This window comes from Balaenoptera acutorostrata, chromosome 6 (assembly GCF_949987535.1).
Source record: "Balaenoptera acutorostrata chromosome 6, mBalAcu1.1, whole genome shotgun sequence".
Taxonomy (NCBI): domain Eukaryota; kingdom Metazoa; phylum Chordata; class Mammalia; order Artiodactyla; family Balaenopteridae; genus Balaenoptera; species Balaenoptera acutorostrata.
Window position 1 is genome coordinate 101,266,775 of NC_080069.1, and position 13,518 is coordinate 101,280,292.

General features: G+C 42.1%; 1 protein-coding gene across 3 annotated transcripts in view; it reads right to left on the minus strand.

The window, feature by feature from the left end:
• Positions 1-2,390: 2,390 nt before the first annotated feature.
• Positions 2,391-13,518, minus strand: part of EPB41L4B (erythrocyte membrane protein band 4.1 like 4B) — a 144,324-nt gene continuing 133,196 nt past the window's right edge. For all 3 annotated transcript variants that reach the window (XM_028165458.2, XM_057548537.1, XM_057548535.1), the window contains 2 exons: positions 7,045-7,190; positions 2,391-5,799 (listed from right to left, as the gene is read on the minus strand). In XM_028165458.2, the coding sequence (XP_028021259.2) occupies positions 5,730-5,799; positions 7,045-7,190 (216 nt within the window). In that variant the 3' untranslated portion in view covers positions 2,391-5,729. The remainder of the gene's footprint in view (positions 5,800-7,044; positions 7,191-13,518) is intronic.

Here is a 13,518-nt window from a genome sequence, read left to right on the forward strand (position 1 = left end):
TGGTTTACTGGTTTCCCCACAGTGAGCAGGTACAGGCCTGGGCAGGCCCAGACCGTGGAATTCCCGACTTTCCCAAATCCATTCCTGCCGCTTGCAGTTCAGTTCCGGTTGTTTACTCAGCCATTCATTCATTCATTCACACCAAGCACTTAACTACATGCCAGGCCTTTCCAAATGATGGCTTTGGAGTGATAACACATTCAAACTGCTAAGCTATTTTCCGCTAGAAAACATGGAGACAATTCTTTTTATGCTAGTATTGCAGATCCAGCATTCTAGCTTGCTTTTAAATTTTATTTTATTGCATAAACAAACAAAATAATTACGGAGGCAGAAAAGCATAGAGGTTTCAAACGTAGGCCCAGAAGTCAGGCAGTGCCGCGTGGTGGTCAGTAACCTCCATGCTGCACTGGAGATTAGGTAAGATGATAGAGGTGAGGATCAGTGGTATTGAATGAATACCTAAATTTATAGTATTGAACCCTATGACAATGAACGAATGAATATGACTATGGTTATGAAATACAAAGTTTCAAAAGAAACTAGTGATTACAACCTTTTTTGGCCCAGGAGAGATGGGAGACAGGGGACTGCTGTGGAAAGTGAGTTTTGTGTGACCCAGAGGTCAAATGTTTGCTTTTAGGTATCAGTTAACACTGATGGTGGGTTGTCCAATTGGAGTTTAAACGTGTTTATCCTGACAGGTGATTCAGGTATAATTCATGGAAACACTGGGCTTCACTAGGTCTCCCAATATCCCAGTCGTTGTAAGAAATATGTCAGATTTACCTTGAAAAAGGTAAGATGAACTATAATTACTTTAAAAATCAAAACAAAGACATTTCTTTCCCAAAAACATAGCTTTCAGAGGATAAAATTCTAAAATACAAGAAATCCAATCAATTGAAAATCTGTTAGAGTAGTCCTTAAAGAACAAAAAAATCAAAAAAAAAATCTTGTTAAAAATTGAAATGTCTTTCTTTTCATCTTCCTGTTTATCAGGAAAGATATGGCCAATTTTAAATGGACCAATGTTTAGCAAAAAAAGCAAGCATTGGACTTCTGATTCTGGTGTTGATTCACCGGTTTGGGAATCCAAGCTGTTATCTATTACTTTATTTTTTATTCCCTTCATTTTAATTAATACAATTAACAGTGATGGTGCCAGATATAAGGCAAATTAAAACCAGGTCATTCTTCTGGTAAACTGGTCTGGTAAAACCAGGTGGGCTTTTTTTTTTTTTGGGGGGGGCAGGGGATGTTGGGTGCTGGTGTTGGAGAAGGGTTTGCACCCACAGCTTAAAATGAGGCTTGTAGGTAAACTGCAGATTTCAATGACCTACCCATGATCAAGGACCTGGGGTCCATGGACTCAAAGGTGGACATAGATGGGTTTCAGGGGTGGTGTGAGGATCCAGTGAAAGTGCTGGAATGATGTGTGACGTATAGCTTTTTCTAGGGAGAATACCCATAATCTTCATGGGTCACTTAAAAGTCTGCACGCCACCCCAGGGCCTTAGAACCTACTCTGGTTTCCAATTCCTTACGGGCTTGGCTGCTTCCTTTCACGAGGTTCTCTCTCATCCACTTAAATTGCTTTTGGGATTTTCTTATTCTTTTTGTTTTCTTACAAGATTTCAGCCCTGGAGGGAGACCTGTTCTCACCCTCAGCACATATTCCCTACTTTGTTACATCCCAGGTTTTGCATAAACCCTCTGCTCCCCACTGATGTGAATCCACAATACTGTGGTTTTCTCTTTTGTACATATTTTTCAAGGAAGAACGTTTCTTGAACATGCTGAGACCACTGCCTGAACAGGAGTTGGGTATTCAAACAAGAACTTAGAGATGAACCTGAGTTTAATTTCATTTGCATTTTTTCAAAAAGATAGCACCTTTATTTTCTCTTCTCAAAGCCATTTCTCTAAAACAATTTTTTTCTGTTATAAACTTCACCCCCCACAAATCAGTGCTGCATCTTGGTATCTGACCAGTTTAACAACAGATTTGCCCACGCTTCTGTCTGTCTAGTAATATATGTGATTTTTTTCACTTTTGATTGTTTATGAAATAAAAGTTGTGATCTTGGCAGTTCCTCAAAAAGTTCAACATAGAGTTGCCGTATGACGCAGCTATTCCCATCTCAGTTATATACCCAAGAGAACTGGAAACATATGTTCACAAATGTTCATATTATTCATAAGAGTCAAAAAGTGGAAGCAAGCCAAATGTCTATTAATTGATGAATGGATAAACAAAATGTGGCATATCCTTACAATGGAATATTATATAGCCATTGAAAAGGAATGAAGTACTAATACATGCTACAACATGGATGAAACTTGAAAACGTTGCGTTAAGTGAAAGAAGCCAGTCACAAAAGACCACATATTGTGATTCCATTTATATGAAATGTCCAGAATAGGCAAATCCATAGGCAGAAATCCAAAGACAGAAAGTAAATTAGTGGTTGCTAAAAGATAGGGGGAGGGGAGAATTGGTAGTGACTACAGATATGGAGTTTCTTTCTGGAATCATGGAAATGTTGTGTAATTAGATAGTTGTGATATTTGTATGACATTATGAATATGCTAAAAAATACTGAATTATACACATTAAAATGGTTAACATGGTGACTTTCAAGTTTTTTAAAAGCTGTGATCTTTGAGATGATGAAAGAAAGATAAAGATGGTAACAGAATATTCTTGTACTATTCTAGGAGTGTAAAATTTGGGGCATTCAGGTGGGATCTTCTGAATGCTCTAGGACCTCGTTTTTAAACTCTTTAAACATAAGGATCTCCTATGTAATCTACAATCCACAAACCTGGGGTTTCAGGATTCCCAGGCCACTTGCATTAACCCTCACCCCCATACCCACCAGGAGTCTGTGGCTCACAGTCTGGAACACTTGCTCCGGAATGATTATGTCAGCAAGCTGATTTTTCTCCCTGGACATAAGATGTGTTGTGTGACCGTATGGTACTGTTATTTTGATTTTAAGTATATAAAAAAAGGCGAAGTGATTGTACCAATTCATTTTTATCCCTATGAATCCACCCAACACAATGTCATCTTCTCAGGTCACAATGCCAAGCACCCAACATACATGTACGTAGGCAAATAACCAGGACAACTGCTGAAACAATGGAATCCTCTTGATTTTACTGGTTAGAGTTGAGCTGCCAAAGGTACTGGGTTTTCATATACAGTAACAGCCAACTTGTTTGTGATCAGACTTCCAGTGACATCAACCTTCAGAAACATCTGTGAACCCAGGGGGACATGGGGAAGAAGAAGCAGGCTCAGAGCCTCCTGAGAACAATGGCCAAAAAGCCCATGCATCCCTCCTCGGAAGCAAAGCCAACCTGACACGTATGTAACACTGAGTTTCCTGGCTTCCTCAAGAAAACTTCAGTTTTGCCCTGGAGGTTTCCATCAGAGAGCCGGAAGTGAAGAGCAGAAGACTGAGAAAGCAGGTTAGAAAAGGAGGGATTGGCAAGAGGTGACAACCCCAGAAACAGATATTTCCCCCATACTGTACAGGAACACATTTTGTATCGTGTACACAACATAAAGAACGGCTAAAGCTGTTTTAAAAGTACAGCCGGGGTCATGTAGTATTGGGGTGGGGGTGGGGTAAAAGTTCCCAAATACCACAATTGCCCCCAGACAGCTTCACCAATAGAGCAGACAGCAGTGCAAACCATCAATGAGAAAAGCATTAGTCTGTGAAAGGCAAGCCAAGCCCTGCACATTTGGATAGTTCCTGATGACATCACTGCACCACACCAAGGTACAAAAGGGGCTGATGTTTGTAATGATGACCATGACTCATCAAGAAAAGGTTAAATACTCTCCAGTATACTCTGTTTACTAAGGCAGGGAAGTGTGTAATATATTTTAGAAAGATTTCCTCCCAAAAAAATATTAAAATTGTATAGATTCAGCACTTAAAGGGTTAATCCTCTGTTATCTGAATATTTGCGTACATTACCTCATTTTACAACAATGCTAGTCAATGAGGCATTACTTTTTTTTTTATAATCATTAGTATCAAATTATTGGCACCATTCAGGTTTAAGGATAGGGACAGGAGAGCAAATTATACAACATAAAAATACAGTTCTGATACAAATATACGAGATCAATTCCACTTAAGTGGTCATAAGAAATGGATGGACATTTTACACACAAGGAAATACAGCTAATAAGTCACCACATGGAAAAGTGCTCAGCCTTGCTAGCAATTAATGAAATAAAACCACCTTTCAAGAAACAACTATACGCACTTATTAAACTAGCAAAAATAAATAAAAATGGCACAACCCAATACTGGCAGAACTATTGGTAAATAGAAATGCTTATACATTGCTGGTGGCATCATAAATTGTAGAGGGGATTCAAGCATTCAGAGAGGATGGGGGGGTTGAACTTGATGACCTTTAAGGTCTTTTCAACCCAGAGACTAGATCTTTCTAGAAAGCAATCTGGCACTATGAAACAAGAGCTATAAAATCCCTCATGCTCTTTGACCTTGTAATCTCTCTTTGGAGATATTCCCAAGGGGAGAATCCAAAGGAAGGAACATTTTTTACAAAGACATTCATAGCAGCACTATTTATAAGAGTGAAAAATTAGATATAACTCAAATATCTAGTAATGCCAAGAAGTGAGGTTAATCATGTTACATGGATACAAAGAAATTAAAATTGGTGAGAGCAGGATCAGTGTTGAAAAGAGGAGCTGTGTGTTAGAGGGAGGAAGTAACCAAAGAGCACGTACACACTGACCGTATTGATGTAAAAATGTGTGCATATTCATTGAGAAAGCATGGGAAACATTTCAGAGGGCTAGTTTGTGGTTACGGGGGTTCTTAATTATTCCTGCAAAGTTGTTCAAGTGCATAATAAAAATTTAAAAACACATTTCTTGAAACTATATAAAAAGAGAGCAAAGTTTCTTCTGGTCAAGTTTCTATCAACAGGACATGAGTTGATCAACTTTAGAAATAATTTTCCTTTATGGAACACCCAAATGAATCCTGATATCAAGTCACTTTGTAAGGATTTTTAGACAATTTAAACTATAATGTCTTACTTTGGGTTCAATAATAAATTTTATATATCCCAAATAATATCATATACCATAAATTCACAAGTTAAATTGTATTTCAGATTAAGCTGAAGCACCTTCAGCCCTGGTGACTGCAACTTTCCTTTTTTAGTTCACCTACTTGAATAAAAATGAATGTTAAAGACTTTGTAAGATCTGTGTATTTACCAGTGTAAATGAAAAACCAGCAGTAAAGAATTATTCTCTCATTAAAAATGACTCTAACAACAGTCAAAGCTTGGTGCAAATGTCAATCATACAAAATCACATGGTTGAGATTGACAGCAAAGGATTCCGTGCCATATTAACCCCTGTGGTTATTAATATATACACACAGGTACTTCTGAAAAGGAATCCTGGTTTTCCCATCTTTCTTCTAGGCTTACCAAATCCTGTCTCAACTACACTGAGTAGCAGAAAAACTCTAATACTCAGGAGACATAAAATATCTTTTCCGATAGAAGTCAAGCCAGAAGTTGGCTTCGACTAACCACAGAGACCTGGGCCAACCGAGCACACATTTGTATGTTGTGCTAGAGTGATCACACAAAGCCCGAAGAAAGAAAACGGACAGAAGGCACCATGCCATCCTCCAGGCACCAAGGGGAGAATTTCACAGTTCGGTCATCAACAGTCTTTTCATCATTTTCTCTCTCTCCAGTTCCTGCCGGAGCGTCTCTGCACTGAAAAAGAATAAGGTGACAAAATGGTGAGATACACGCTCAAAAATGGTAAGAGCAGTCTCAGTTTAAATGTCGTCTCCCAGATTCTTTCCCAATCTGAGTTCTTGACTTTCTCTTTCAGGCTCCTTAAGGACCCCCTACATTTGCTAGCATCACAGTGACCTGAAATAGGCTGCCTATGGGTTTCCCCCACCAGACGGAGAGCTTCTGAAGGCACCGCTCCTCAGGGGACTGACTGTTATATATGCCGTTCCTCTCTGAAACCCTGGAGCCTAGCATAGGATCTGGCACATAGCAGCCTCTCAGTAAAGGCCATTTAAATGAATGGGAAAATGTCCAGGGGTTAGATTTCTTTAAATCATGTTTTCAATTGGTTTCATATGCACTGTCTCCCAGAATTACCTCCAATGTTTTAATAAATAAAATTGAATGAAGTAAAATTGGCTGCTTTAAGAGGTTGCTGCTGAGTTCTTGGCCCTTGAGCCCAGTTGCCTATCTATGGAATTTATCTCCACTGTTTAGGTGCACGCATACACAAACACACACACACACACACACACCCCACAGGAAGTACACGTCTTGAAAGGCACAATCAATTCTTTAAATAATTTCATTCAGAGTAGAAAGCAATGTTTCTACTATGGCCAAGAAGGCTTTACACAATCTGGCCCCAGCCTACAGCTTCATGGGTTTCCTCTCCTGTTGTTCACTACCTCTCTGGCTGCACCAGCCCCCTTAACTCCTCCTTAACCATGCCAGGCTCACTCCACCTCAGAAGCCTTAGCACCGGCTGTTCCCTCTGACTACTATACTCCTTTCCCAAATTATCTGCAGCTTGCTCCCCTCATCACCTTCAGCTCTCTGCTTAAATGCCACCTGGGTGAGACCATCCCAGCATGCCCTATTGCCCTTCATGGATTTATGTCCCTAGCACTTGTCACTATCTCACACACACATACACACACTCATTCAATGTCTCTCTCCCCTCCCCCAACACTAAATTGTAAACTCCATAAAGGTAGCACTTTCATCTGTTTTGTTCACTCTACATCCCTAGCACCTAGAATAGCATCTAGCCTTTGACGACATTTTAATAAACATCAATATTCAGAGAATATTCAGAGAATAAATGAATAAAAGAATGAATAAGAGAGTGGTAGATGTCACAAACACAATGCACCTAGAGCCTGTGCCTGGTTTTCCTGTCATCAGAGTTACCTGTTGGTACCTGCTGATCTGACTCACCTGGCCACTGGAGAAACAGGCTTCCGAATGGTGTAGATGGTCTGCACTGTGGAGACGGTCTCTGTCAAAGGCCTCAGGGTTGCTGCTGGAATCAGTGGGGAAGACTGGCCAGGACAGCACTGTAATTTACTGTCTCTAAAGTCTGCCTGGAGAGGAAACAGAAAAGAGGAAATCAATCTCAGTTTGGGTCCCATTTTTACACTGTCAGCTGCTCCCTAAGCCTTACCACACAGTCCCTGTTACTTTATTTATTTAAGAAATTTTATTTAATTAATTAATTTATTTATTTTTGGCTGCGTTGGGTCCTCGTTGCTGCGCATGGGCTTTCTCTAGTTGCGGCGAGCGGGGGCTACTCTTCGTTGCGGTGCGTGGGCTTCTCATTACGGTGGCTTCTCTTGTTGTGGAGCGTGGGTTCCATGCGCAAGGGCTTCAGTAGTTGCAGCACGTGGGCTCAGTAGTTGTGGCTCTCAGGCTCTAGAGCGCAGGCTCAGTAGTTGTGGTGCACCGGCTTAGTTGCTCCGCGGCATGTGGGAACTTCCCGGACCAGGGCTCGAACCTGTGTCCCCTGCATTGGCAGGCGTATTCTTAACCACTGCGCCACCAGGGAAGCCCAGTCCCTGTTATTTTTTAATAATAGTTAATCAATTGCCATTTATTAAACGATTTTGCTTAGTGCTAGCCACTATGCTAAGCACTTGACATACGTTACCTCTGGACAATCTTAAAGGTAGAGGTCATGTTTCATCACATGTTAGACACCATCATTTGTAAGATGCACCATTTTTGCATGTGCCACAGAGAAAGAAAAAGTAACCATTCGAACTCTGTCATGTACACTACTGTAATAAACATTCTGATTTCAGAGATGTTAGAAGGTGGAAAAACGCACATCTTGGAACTGATTTTATGGAAAAGGAAAGTGAGGCTCAAAGAGGTTAAGTAATCTTCCCAAGGTCACACAGTTAGTAAGTATTAAGAACCAGTACTTAGAACCAGGGTTGGCTGACTTCATAATTGGTGTTTTTTACCATTATAACAGTGGTTCCCAAAGTATGGGCCCCAGACTAGCAGCATGCAGTACCATCTTGAAACTTGGTGAAAATGCAAATTCTCAGGCCCCAACTAAGACCTTTGGAACCAGAATGTTTGGGGACAAAGTCCAGCAATCTGTGTTTTTACGAGACCTTCAGATGATTCTGATATACGGTAGAGCTTGAGAACTACTGGTCTAGAGTACACTGCCTCATTTGGAGAGGATAATTTATTGTTGTTTTCATAACAAAGCAAGATATGCTTATTACTTTACATAGAAAACACAGAAGATACATAAAAGTAAATAAATGAAGAAATTCCATAATCCCTTACTATCACTGTCAGTGTATTACCTCATAGCGTTTTTTCTATGCATACTTTTTTGTTTGTTTTATATCCTTTCAGTAGTACCAGCTATGTATTTTATAACTTGAGTTTTCATGCTAGTTCCTGGCCCTAAACTTGGAGAAATTTTTCACGTGGCTTTCTAAAGAAGAGGTTTTGATCATCAAATGAGCAATATATTTCTAGTGATTAGACAGACGATGAGCTGTCCCTCCTAGGGAAACATGGAAAACCACAAAAATACCAGGTGTAGTTGTAGTTCTGTAAGGGTACATCTGGCTTGAGCAATGGGGAGAATCCTATCTTTGAGAGGTCCTGAAAGACTACTGCTGAGAAATACAAGCCCTTGTTTGCTTTACAAGTGCCTCTAGAGAGAGAACTGACCTGGCCTGGGCTGGAGCAATGCCAAAGAATTGACCACGAGAACAGGAGCATCGTAGGGTTGCTAGCATGTGATGTTTGCCACAGGGAGCTTTCCCAAACTTTGGGCTGTCGTGGTCACTTGTGTGGTTTACCAGATAATCCTGGCTCATTGATTTCCATGGTAGGATTACACTTCCCTACCCCACTTTGAAGTTAGGCATGACCACGTGCCTTGTTTTGGCCAAAGAAATGTGGTGCCACGTTTTATTTCCATTGGAAGATTTAAGTGCTGGTGGGTGATTTGTCACCTCTTTTTTTTTCACCTCTGCCACTGTGACTAGCAGTGTTTCAGATGGCAGCTGCTCCATTAGCCTGGGTCCCAGAAACAGAGCAACACAGAGCAGAATGCGTAGCCCACCCCTGACAGACGTGCAGCATGAGTAGTCATAATTCTAGTTATTACTTTAAAATGTATATCTCAGAAATAACTAAATTTCCTTGTCAATTGCATTATTGTGAACTTTCATCAAATCTTTAACCGTGGTCATTTTTAAGTCTTTTGTCATTTACAGATAGTTCTGGGTGTACTCTGATGCTTTTGCAAAAATGTTCCTATAAAAGGGTTTCATCTTCAAGGAATTCATGGAAAAGACTCTGACAAGTACAGGTTTCTGGTAACTGACTATACTGCTGAACTGAATAAATAAGCATTTTCAGAACACTAAAGGAAAACTGATGAATTCATAAAAGTGCTAACAAAAGATCAAGATGAAAAAAAAATTAATTACATGGGACTGAGTGAACTGATGAGGATGATTATAATTGTGACTTTGTTTGAATAAAAAAAAAAAAAAAGGAAATTCAATTTGTCATTTTAAAGCATGACTTAGCCCAGCCTTCCTGATACAGGAGCTGGGGTAGGAAGTTAGTTTGTTGTTTCAGTGAAGTGGGTGGAGGTTGGGCTTTTGATGCCAATTTTGATCCTTTCTGGAAAAAAGAGGGAAATTTACACTTACATACAAAGGCAAAAGTGGGTAAAAGTACCAGGGCCTGAGTATGAATCAAGGCAGTGGCACCAGACTTTATTAATAGTCATTATATTCTTTACTGCCATGCACTCAAAGTAGAAAAAGAAAGAGCCAGCTTCACTTAAGAATGACCTTAGGGAGCAGTGAAAATTACTATTATTAAATCTCAACCCTGAGAACTTGCCTTAATATTTGTTGAATGAAGAACTGAATGAACGAACTTTTGCTGGAACAAAGCAGATAACACAGGGACAGACCAGGTTAGGCAGAAGAACATGGGACAGAAATCTGACCAGAGCCAGGCAGGGGCCCTCATCTTAGACAGACCAAGGCCCTGGGCTGAGTATCAAGTAGAGTTAACAGGCCCAAATACAAGCCAGAAACTGGTCTCAGGATTAAGCAAGGAGCCTGGTTGTTGAAACCAGGCCCAAGGTCAATGCTGGATCAACTGCCAGAATAACTTTGGGTGGAGTTCCCTGGAGCTGCTGAGCTCCCCCATGAGTGTGGTCCGGATAGGTGTGGAGGCCTGTGAAGAGGCCAACCCTGCAGCAAGGTCAAGTGTCTTGACCTTGGAGGGGAGAAAAAGACAATATGACACACGGGGTGGGGGGGGGGGGGTGGGGGGGGGGAGAGGCGGGTAAGAAAATTAGGAAGCTGAAGCTCATGAATTTGGCTTCTGTTACCATCCAGCTGTTAGTAACTCCCTAATTATAATCTCCAGTCTGGTCCTGTCTCCTGATACAGACTTGGATATCCAACTGCCCATTCATGGTTTCCATTCAGATGTTTCCAAGGCATTTCTAACACATCATGGCCAAAGGCAAACTCATTATCCCTCCCAATCCACTCTTCCCTAAGATTTCCTTATCTTAGTGAATGGACCCACTCTCCATCCACATTCTGCAAGTCAGAAATCTGGGAGCCCTTTTTGGCCCTCCCTCTCCCTCATCCCCATCCAATCCAATTTCTTACCAGCCTCTTTTTTGTTTTTTATAGGAATCTTTTTTTTTTTTAAGATTTTTTTTGATGTGGACCATTTTTAAAGTCTTTATTGAATTTGTTACAATATTGCTTCTGTTTTATGTTTTGGTTTTTTGGCCACCAGCCATGTGGGATCTTAGCTCCCCGACCAGGGATTGAACCCACACCCCTTTGCACTGGAAGGCGAAGTCTTAACCACTGAAACGCCAGGGAAGTCCCCCTTACCAGCCTCTTAAGTATCCCCCTGATCTGTGCACATCTCTCTACCTCCACCATCAACACCACTCTGGATCACACTCTCTGCCTTCTCTCCCTTGAACTATTGTCTTAGATTTCTAGGCTACTTCCCTGAGTCCACTCTGCCTGAACCCAGCTCTGCTCCCACTGCCATCACAGGGATCATTTCCAAATGCAGCTGCCCTGTTACTACTCTGCTCAAAGTCCTTCAAAGGCTTCCCATTGCTTGAAGGATCCAGATCAGAGCCCCTCCTTTGGCCTACAAAGCCAAGCATGGTTTTGCACTATAGGCTTTGTCCCTGCTTTCCTCCCCTTCCTCCTCTCATGCCTCACACCCTCGCTCTCTGCCTTCTAGGCCCACTGGCCTTCATTTCAGTCCCCTGAATGTGGGATGACTCCTCTGCCCCAGGACTCTGGTTCATGCTGTTCCCTCTGCCTGCTCCAGCTGCCTTCAAGGCCCTCTTGCCCAGTTCTTAAAAGTCCCGGCATGGTTTCTGACATTGGCTTCCTGCTCCATCTTGGCCCCCAGCTTTTCAGGAAAGGCTTCCCTCGCAGCACTGCCAAGGCTGGGGAGCAGGCCAGAGTGCCCGCCATGGCCAGCAGAGGAAGTGGGGCCAGAGCTTCCAGCTGGGGAGCTGTGCCTAGCCAAACTGCAGGGGCCAGATGAATGTTGAGGCAGCAGTATTGAACAGCCTGGCCCAGCCCCTGTGTCTCTGCCCTCTGGTTCTTAAAAGGCAGGTTCTGGAAGCAGATCATGACCCTAGCATGGACTGTTCTAGAAACCTGCTTTTGTCTCTGCATGGACTGCTGAACACCTTCCCAGTTCTGTTCATCCTCCAAAACATGAATCAGCCACTGCTCACACCCTCCCTGTTCATGTGGCTGGCCACCTCAGGTAGTGACCATCACCTAACCCATGAGACTGCACTTCAAGCTACCCCTAGGCCACCTCACAGCCCACCTCACAGATCCTCTAGACTGGCCTTTGGAAGGAGCCTCAGGGATCACTTGGTTCTTGGTTCTAGGAATCGCATACTCTGATCCCTGGGAGGAGGAGAGGGTGAGGGGAAAGAGGAGGGAGCCTCTTCTGCCCCCCCATTTGAGCCTCCCCACTTCTGCTCAGTAGATGGTGAGCTTCTGCAGAAGCTTTTAGTTAAAGAAAAAAAGTTGAGCAGCTGAAAAGAATCCTGAAAATCATCGAACTCTCTCATTTTGCAGATGAGGAAACTACATTTAAATGTTTAAAAACATTTCAACAGTTTGCAAAGAGTTTAAATAAGCTGCTCAGCGACAGAGAGCCATGGTAACGGGAAAGCCAGTTGTCATGACTACCTGCTCTTGTTAAGTATACCACCTGCCTCTCCAGCGTTGAGAAACAACAGTTGTACTTGACATTTGTGGGGTGGTCTGTGGTCGGTAAGGTACTTTCAAGTTCTTGATCCCTTTTGATCCTTGCCTCAACCAGATATAAGAAGGAGGATGTTATTACTATTTCCACTTTAAATAAGAGGAGACTGGTGCTCAGAGTGGTAAAATAACTTAACCTAAAATCTTCCCGTTATCAAAATGCAGATCCAACCCAAAAGAATTAAAAACAGGGACTCAGACAAATATAGGTACCTGCATGTTCACCGCAGCATTATTCACATTAGCCAAAAGGTGGAGACAACCCATCAATGCCCATCAGTGAATGAATGGATCAACAAGTTATGGTATATATGTACAATGGAATATTATTCCTCCATAAGAAGAAATGAAGTGCTGATATATCTTACAGTGTGCATGAGCCTTACAAACATTATGCTAAGTGACAGAAGCCAGACACAATAGGTCACACAGTATATGATTCCATTTTTATGGAATATCCAAACTGGGCAAATCCAAAAACACAGAACACAGATTGGTGGTTGACAGGGGCTGGAGGGAAGGGGAAAATGGGAAGTGACTGCTTGATGGGTATGAGGTTTCCTTTGGGGGTGATGAAAAGGTTTTAGAATTAGATAGAGGTGGTAGTTGCATGACACTGAATGTACTAAATGTCACTGCGTTGTCACTTTAAAGTGGTTAATTTTGGGGGCTTTCCTGGTGGTGCAGTGGTTGAGAGTCTGCCTGCCAGTGCAGGGGACGCGGGTTTGGGCCCTGGTCTGGGAAGATCCCACATGCCGCGGAGCGACTAGGCCCGTGAGCCACAATTACTGAGTCTGTGCGTCTGCAGCCTGTGCTCCGCAACAAGAGAGGCCGCCATAGTGAGAGGCCCGCGCACTGCGATGAAGAGTGGCCCCCGCTTGCCGCAACTAGAGAAAGCCCTCACACAGAAACGAAGACCCAGCACAGCCATAAATAAATAAATAAATAAATAAATAAACCCAAAAGTTTAAAAAAAACCCAAAACATTAAAGTGGTTAATTTTATGTTACATGAAGCTCACCTCAATAAAATAAAACTAGAAGATGCAGACCCCCAAACCCCAGCTCCTTCCCAGCCTCAC